The sequence below is a fragment of the Mya arenaria genome, chromosome 4 (genome assembly GCF_026914265.1).
Source record: "Mya arenaria isolate MELC-2E11 chromosome 4, ASM2691426v1".
In the NCBI taxonomy this organism is placed as follows: domain Eukaryota; kingdom Metazoa; phylum Mollusca; class Bivalvia; order Myida; family Myidae; genus Mya; species Mya arenaria.
The window spans coordinates 35,578,293-35,587,030 of NC_069125.1; the positions used below are offsets into that span (position 1 = coordinate 35,578,293).

At 34.3% G+C, this 8,738-nt stretch overlaps 1 protein-coding gene across 1 annotated transcript in view; it reads left to right on the forward strand.

Moving 5' to 3' along the window:
* LOC128230775 (tenascin-X-like) overlaps positions 1 to 7,287 on the forward strand; it is a 33,868-nt gene extending 26,581 nt beyond the window's left edge. Inside the window, exons 6-9 of the mRNA XM_052943217.1 lie at positions 2,001 to 2,123; positions 4,635 to 4,778; positions 5,329 to 5,454; positions 6,382 to 7,287. Of these exons, the coding sequence (XP_052799177.1) occupies positions 2,001 to 2,123; positions 4,635 to 4,778; positions 5,329 to 5,454; positions 6,382 to 6,455 (467 nt within the window). The 3' untranslated portion in view covers positions 6,456 to 7,287. The remainder of the gene's footprint in view (positions 1 to 2,000; positions 2,124 to 4,634; positions 4,779 to 5,328; positions 5,455 to 6,381) is intronic.
* The last annotated feature ends 1,451 nt before the right edge of the window (positions 7,288 to 8,738 follow it).

The window sequence follows — 8,738 nt, forward strand, 5'->3', positions numbered from 1 at the left end:
GGCAAAAGAAGACATTTAGGAGCATGTGGTTCGGCGTCGTTGTCCGTGTCCTCGTCCTTTTATCTAGTGTTTTTCTCAAGGAATTTATACCAAATGTGGATACAATATATATTGTTATGCTTGAAGGGTTCGAAAAACAGACAGATCTCAATTTTTGATACATATTTGTGTTCCTTGAACTGTCAACCATTTACCAAATTTACTTTGTCATTTCTTTAACTTGAACATTTCTTGTGAAATATTTTCTAAGCATGAAAATAATATTGTTTGGCATTATATCTTTACCATTGGTGATGGAGAGCCATATCAAATTATTTAATCTAAACTATGGCCCTTGAATATCATCAATTTCAAATTATTTGCTAATTAATTAAAAATATTTTTGATATAATATTGTATAAGCTTTGTTGACCAAGTTCGATAATTCAGTTAAAGCCGGAATCCGTGTTCTTGCTGTCTGCATCCGTCGTTCGCTTCCGAATGTTAACACGGAAACAAAACTCCATATGTCCATAAAACGAATACAAAACTTCACACTTCTAAGCAAAACTATCATTGAATAATTCTGAGTCAAAGTCTCTATTCATCAAGTAGGCATGAAAAGTATTGTGACTTACATTTGTTTCACATAATAATTTGATTCCAAATTAATATTTAAAGGTTAATACACGGCGTAGCCGGGCCGTTGAGTGATAATTGGCCCGAGTGACCCATAATGGCCCGAGACGTAGTCGAGAGAGATTATGAGAACGAGGGCCAATTTTCACTCCGTGTATTAACCTCTTGAATACATCTATTTGCTTTTCTTATTTTGAAAGTTTAAAGTTTGCTTTTTAAAGTTTACCTGCAATCCAGTTGTGCATTCTCATTTCGCACTGGCTTGACTACGATGAGTTAACTCACTCTCAAATTAAATTAATTTTTTTATTATTTAGTTTTTAAGAGTGGGAAAAACAGGCAAACAACATTTTGTTGTCATTTTTATGTTCCCATTTCAATTGATCACCTCGAACAATCCACAACGTCTATCCGAAATTTTCTGTACGAATCACTGACATCTGTCTGTTCATGTCATGAATAACTGAATTCAATTTAAATAACATGAACACTTAGCATTTAGAACGACTGTTTGTACTTAAAGAAACCAATACCTCGTATTATTGGTGTCAATATGTATGAGCAGTTGCTTTTTTTCAATTCAATTTTGCCGCTTCCTTTGTTTTGTTTTTTGAATGTCAACGCAGAATGAAAAACGCCGCCCTAACGGTCCACAGTGGTCATCAAACACTAGCATATCTTCCTGAACTGCGTTTGCGTTTGTCTCCTTTAGGATTTTTATAATAAATATGTTCAAGCAGAACAACAAATTTTGATTATTTAGTCAAGACATTATTTTACAGTCGCCAAAATTGATTTTAAGGCGAAAATTGATTTCACGTGCGAAAGTTCTACGGGCCGCAAATAAATAATCGAAAATCGGCCCGGGCCGCAAAACTGATAATCGCTGATTCATGCAAATAACCGCGAAATCCCTGTACAAATGTTTTACTATATATAGTAACATATATATTAATATACAATACACCTTAAAAATTTTGAAGCTATATTCCAAAAAATGACTGGCAAATATATTAACATTTGACCAAAACGTCATGTTGATGCACTAACCATACGTTTACCATAACAAGTTTAAAATTGATCGATTTGCTTTATAATTGCTAAATTTAGTTTATGTTTTATGATACTACTACGTGACAGATTTGTTTTCATTTTTCCAATTTCTTACTCTGTAGATTATGTTTTTAATCTGCCGATGAGAATTTCATTCCAAGTTGCATCAACGTTGGTTGCAATGTTTTGAGATATAATACATTCTAAGTTAGATAAACCTGCCAAAGAAAATACAATGAACACCGCAGTTAAGACTCTTGAATTATTCAAATTTGACAAAATACACATCGTAACATTGTTTATGTTCAACAATATTCTTGTAATTTCAGGCTGTTCTGCAGCTGCAGACTGCACAGGAATTGACCCGAACTCTGATTGCAGTGGAGGTTCTTGTGACTGTGCCGCAACCTATGCAATTTTCAACACCGGCACCAGCGACATGTGTCAACCTGGTAATCGATTCTGTCAAACTTTCTTTGCACTATTTTTGTTATGATGCCTTCTGGTCTGTTATTGACAATATATGAGACCACCGTTGAACGTTTGATAAACGTCCCCCACAAAAGATGTTAATTTGTAAGAGTTTTTCTCTCTCGCTTATTTTTTTCTCCCTCGCCTATTTAAGCCTACGCGAATTTAGTTAAGGAAAGTCTGTGCTACACTATATATATTTATATATAACGAGTCTGGCTCAGTCATTAATTAAGACGTTTTGTATAATAATCTTTTTATTCTTATAATTTTCCAGAAATAAGCCTTTCATGTTAAGTATGCAAAATCAACAGATTCTTAAGAAATGTAATGATATCGGAAAGTGTTTGATACTGCTTATACCGCTTGGAAATAGTATGCTTAGTATCAGCGCCGTAGCCACACTCAGGCATAACGAGGCTGTAGCCTCAGTTAAAATGTGCATAGCAAACAAAACATATAAAAAAGAAGAATAAAATACAATACAAATATAATGACATCAACTTCTTGATGCAAGGAAAGACCACAATAATACAATGCAGTATGCAAAATGCCGTAGCAAAAGACACTGAGGCAAGTCGGGGCATTTAGCACTGCTGGGACTCCGTACAATTGATCCGCCAAAAGACGTATTAGTTCACACGTTGAGCACATGCTTTTCTGATAACATAAGCGAAATGATATGTTTTTATTGATATAATTGAATTTGTTGTTAAACTCTCACGACGAGGAATTCCTCTCAGAGGGAGATGGTTAAAATACCAAAATCGTTGCGCGGAAAACGAATCTGTCATATTTTAGTGTGCTTCAAAACACACACCCTATACTCTCGGAAACGAGATGGTTATCAAGAACAGATTCCATTAACACCCTGTTAGTTCATTATGAAAATATAAACGACACACTAAGTCATATTGTTAAAGAATCATCTGGTAAGTCAGCTTCTGATGCGTCAAATTATGCGAGGTCAATGGACAGCTTCAAGTTCATTGTAGTGGCTTTTTGGACTCAATATAATGCCATTTATCAGACCACTGTCTGTGAACTTGCAAGCTAACGAGTGTGACATGCTATGGAGTAATTTTGTGAAGCTTACAGGCTTGCTGATATCTTTAAAACTGTAAGAGTCAAACCCAACTTTTTTAGAAGATTTGTGATAGGTCAGTAAAAAAGCTGTATAATAATGTTGTAATGTGGCAATGTTACTACGGATCCTTGGAACACAAATCACATGGCAAATACAGGGGGGGGGGGGGGGGGAATACATGAGAGATGAAACATTATAAGCTCAATTCATTTTAGACCACGTAATACAGCACCTTACTTCTCGTTTTCCTGCACAATAGAAAAAACGTTTTTGAGGCAACTAATTTGTTTCCTGGAAATCATGACCAGCTTACGTGTGACATCGAAGGAAAAAAATCAATCAAACAATTTCAAACGACCTCTCTATGATAAGCCAATTTGAAACCGAAATGATAATCTGGAGACATTCTGATGAAAAAACTAAAAATTAATCTGTGTCTCGAAAACTACTTCTCCGACATGAATGCATTTTTTATTTAATTTAAAGCTTACCTGTTCATTGTTGTGTCCTGTTCGTGCGAACTGCGAATGCAGTTTCAGCGCTTTAAGACTTAGACCTGACATTCCACGATTGCAGGAATCTTTCGGCTATTGATTCAGAAAGCAAAATTATTTCAGAATCTATATCTGGTGTATCTTGTTTCAGTGATTGAATACTTCATTTGCCCTGCAATTATCAGAAATCGAACATAGATTTTACTCTACTGTATACCGGTGAGGTTGTTCCTGGATCCTAATTCCAATATATATTTATATATTCTCGCTCGTTTAAAAAAAAAACTATGAATAGAGCCAATAATGAGAATTTTGTTAGGTATAACAGGTTGTCATGGACATACTAGAGACGCCCTAGAAAGAACAATACAGAGATGGAATGCTTCCGGACATCCGTAAACTGCCTCAAAATGCGTTAATTTTACAGATAATGATACAGATTGTCAATAAATGTACAACCAATTATCTTTAAATCAAATGTATTAGATAAACGTTGCGTCAAGATCCCTTTAGTTTTGAATTAAAAACACTTCTATGCAGATTCAAACTGTTCGTGTCTTACGTGACCAGTACATTAAATTGTTCCGGAAAAAGTTGTTAGTAGTATTACTTCTTGTTTCTACCAGTTTAAAAGTGTGACACAATTATTTAACAATTGGTAAAAAGGTCCATATTGTTACTTTTATTAATGCACTTATCAAGTACATTTTTGTATTGGTTTTGAGTTTCATTTTCACACACATACCCTGTACAATTCAACTTCCTATTGTTGTTATAAGTCATTGCTCAAAGCCCATCGGATATTCTCAAGAATCGACAACACTAAATCATACAGGATATGCTTTTAAGAGATAACAAAACGTCTTCACTTATTTTTATAAATGTATCATTAATCAGTTCTTTAACTTCAGGAGTTGGAGTGACGTGCACATCTTCCGGTGGGGAATGTCAGTATATTCTAGCAGGCTACTGCGACACTACAACCAATGCGAATGCTCCGGTCTGCGCATGTGCAGCAATCGCCGACATCGCATCACAAACCTGTAACTTTAAAGGTACTATTGTTTAACTCACAATCGTTTATCTATAATCCTGTTCCTAACCATTAAACACATACGTCTGTATTACTATGCAACATGCTAGTATCGACGAAAAATATGAATATCTGATATATTTCAAAAAGCCGAAGCAGAAACTACATAAACCTATGCAAAATAAGACAGCATGGCCAACGTAACAAAGTCCTTGATTTAGCCGACTTGACGAATGAATATATAGCCAACAAATGTCTAGAACCAACTACTAACAGTGATATTAATAATACATCCAATAGGTCAAAAACTTGTTTCAAAAGGCTAAAAGCAACCAACAATCATAAATAAATACAAATTTAAATAATTAATACATTCTTGGACAAAAGCAGTATAAAGTAAGTGTTTGGCAGATGGGGTGTATAATAAAATGGGCAATGCAAATGCCTGGACAGTATGCCAAATGGGGTAAACCATCAATTAAGAATACATTTTTTTTTTTTTTAAACTTTGAGAATACATAATTCACTTGACAACTTTGTTATCAACGCCGATATTAACTTCTTGCTTTCAGCCTGTACCGCGGACGCTTTGTGTACAGCCCTTGATCCAAACTCAGAGTGCATAAAAGGCAACTGCCTCTGTAAATCCGGATATGATATAAATGGCTCGGGGACGTCATATAAGTGTGAACAACAAAGTGAGTTGAAACATCAGAAGTATTTTATGCAGTTTTCCATGTAGTTTTATTCTTACTTGTCTCCTAGGTAAGCATAGTGGCTAACAATGCTCATATGGTTGGTATCCAAAGAATGGGTTTCATAAGACAGTTAACCTTTATAGCATAAGACCCATCTATAAACAATAGTGCGAGAGCGGTCGATACAATGTTGTGATGTAGTTTCATTTCACTTCAAAAATCAATATATATGCCAAAGTATATGCATTGCTCAAGTGGCAGTACTTACTTCACTTTCGTGTTAGGACATTTACATCTCAGATTTGATTTTTTTAAGTTTTGTCTTTTAACATTGAGACTAAAACCAAAACCAATGTTTTCATCGAGGTATGAATACGAGCAAGTTCTATCCGATTTTGAAATACAATAGAACCTTTTTATTCTCCCTCTCCCATAACGCTATACATGTGATATGGACAATATTTGTTGAATTTCGTTGTAATTTCAAAAATTAGTTTACCGAGTGATCACGGAAAGCAATATTTTTACGACTTTTGGAATTATACCGAATTTCATGTATTTTTTCTCTTATTCTAAGATTTAAGCCTAATTACTTATTAAAGTTTTCGTGAATTGGAATGTATAGTCATAAAACATAAAGTCGTGACGCCATTTTAGGATTTCAACCCTGTAGAGTGAATGATACGTTACTTTTAGTAAGCAATAAGGGAGGCAACTATATAAGAGCATTGAAAATTACATGGCATTTCACCGAAAAGCATAAGAGAAATATATAATCTTAATTGTTCGTGTTTAATTGAAATAGTTAAGTACGGGTGATTTTGGCTTTTTTGTAGATCTCATTGCATTATCGATATCATTTGCATTCTTATAAGTAAACTGAATATGTGTGTAATAATGAAAATCATATTCGTGTATTTCTTACAGGTGGGTCAGAGGCGATCACAGCATCATTCGTCATGGTGATGGCATGCCTGGTGATTGGTTTTCTACAAATCTAATCAACGATTGTAAAGGAGTACTGGACTGGACCGAATATGGACACCGATTTCAGAACATCAACTGCAAACTTACTTTTGGGTGAATTAGTGCCAACATTGTGATAAAATGAAGCTTTATAATACCAACTCTTGCGTGATAAAACGATGCAACTTATGTTTCTTTTATGTGATATGAAGTTGATACCAGTTGCACGTATATGATCTTAAGAGAAGCCACATAAAGCATGCTGAAATTACCAGATATAAAACAATCGTTTGAATGAAGAAAATACAATGTTAACTGTTGTTTAGTGTTGAATAAAACAGCCTGTTACCAGCGTATACATGTATAAACTAAAAAGTACGGGACTGAACTTTGATAATTGATGTTAAGATTTAAACAAATGCAGTAAAAACACCCACTTATCATGGCAATGTTAATTGTAGTCGGTTGAGCTTTTTTGAAGTTCCTGGCGGTTTATTAAATGCTATGTTAATGAATTTATCTCTTTCTTCTGTTCACAAAATACCAGCTTACAACTGGATTATAGAAAACAAACATTGGTTGACCAGAACACCTTCAGACTCACTTTTATAACACTTATTCCAATCTGAAAACGTACTATTCCAGTCCGGCAACGAAATCCACCCTGATTTTAATTTATGTATATCTTAACAAACATTTTTCCAAATATTACCACTAATTCTACGGGTGTGACACTTTTCGGATTGCGAAAGGTAAATCTAAAGCAACCTGCTTTATATCTATTGTTCAAAGAATGTTAAAACATAATATCTAAATCCTTTATAATACGTGCTCATATAAAGTTTTCTTAATAAAATCTGTTGGTAAGCTGTTGAATTTTGATATATTTTGTCTTACCATGTCTTTGTGTGTTGTTTTAATAAACGTTTAATCTCTATTGGCCTCTTTAATTTACCTGATCTAGCTATTGCTAACTGCAAGGATACTGATAATGATGTTATGCTAATACCTGCATTATTGCATGTGTATTCTAAGCTTTTATTTGATTAAGGTAACCGGCTCTTTACGAGAAAGTGCAACAAATACAAAAATACAAGACACAAGTACAATAGTGGCACAATGGACATACAAAATGATGATAATCCAATCTGGATAGAAGATCCTTTCCAGGCAGAAAGTACATTTATGTATTATCATAAACAATGAAATAGACGATAACCGTCTCAGTGTAAGATTGTAATATATGTTGCCGAATAAGTACCAAAGGTTATGTTTCACGAAAGGTATATCGAGGGTGATTTTTGTTTGATGTTTACGAAGTAATATATATATTTCAATCTAACAAGGAAACACACATTGTTTCTTTTCATTTTGCGCCTGAAGAGGACACGGAATTGTAAAAAATGACAAATAACGGTAGTCGTCCAGAATAACGCGAACTATTGTTTGCAAACGTAACGTCAATTCGGAAATATTGTCCCTTAAGTTGTGTCCAAGCCCTATGCGCGCTAACCTTTGAATGAAGTAAGAGCGGGCTTAAATTTCAATCTAGTGAAAACATGTCAAACTCTTATTTCACTCCTTGATATTATTTATATTTAACGAAAGAATCTCTATTAAGCAATAAACTTACTGTGTCTGGATAATTGATGAATGATGATTGACAGTGGAAACTTAGACGGGGACAAGCATTTCATTAAAATAATACCTCGCTTGAAAACACACCACTCAGCATGCTTCATGTTTAATACATAATTTTATTGGAAACGCACGTAAACAAAAATGTAACTTAGCTTGCTTATTAACGCCATCGTTTGGGTTACGAGGAATATATCTTATTGAAACAAGAAACAGGGATGGAAGCAAACACTCTCGAAACGACAACTAACGTCACATGACGTATTGTAGCAAACATATCAAGCTATCGTTAACGTTAAAGAAAAAGGAAATCGCCATTGCACCGTCAACATTCTCTTTTAGAAGAACTTTCTGATGGTTGCCCAAACATTTATGACTATTATTTACTATTATAATTGCATTTAATTATATTTCAATGGTTTCAAGTGTATGTAGCTATTAGTTGTATTATCGTAATAAATAAGAAAATTGTTTGTCATAATGGACTGCTAAGAATGTTGGCATACGCTTGATCTTCATGGAAAAACATTCAACAACATCTAAACAACATCTGACACATAACATCTAAGCAACATCAGACCCATAACGTCAAAATAACATCATTCTCATTACGTCAAACAACATAAGACGCACAGCATCAAAACAACATCAGACACATAACGTCAAATCAACAAAGACAC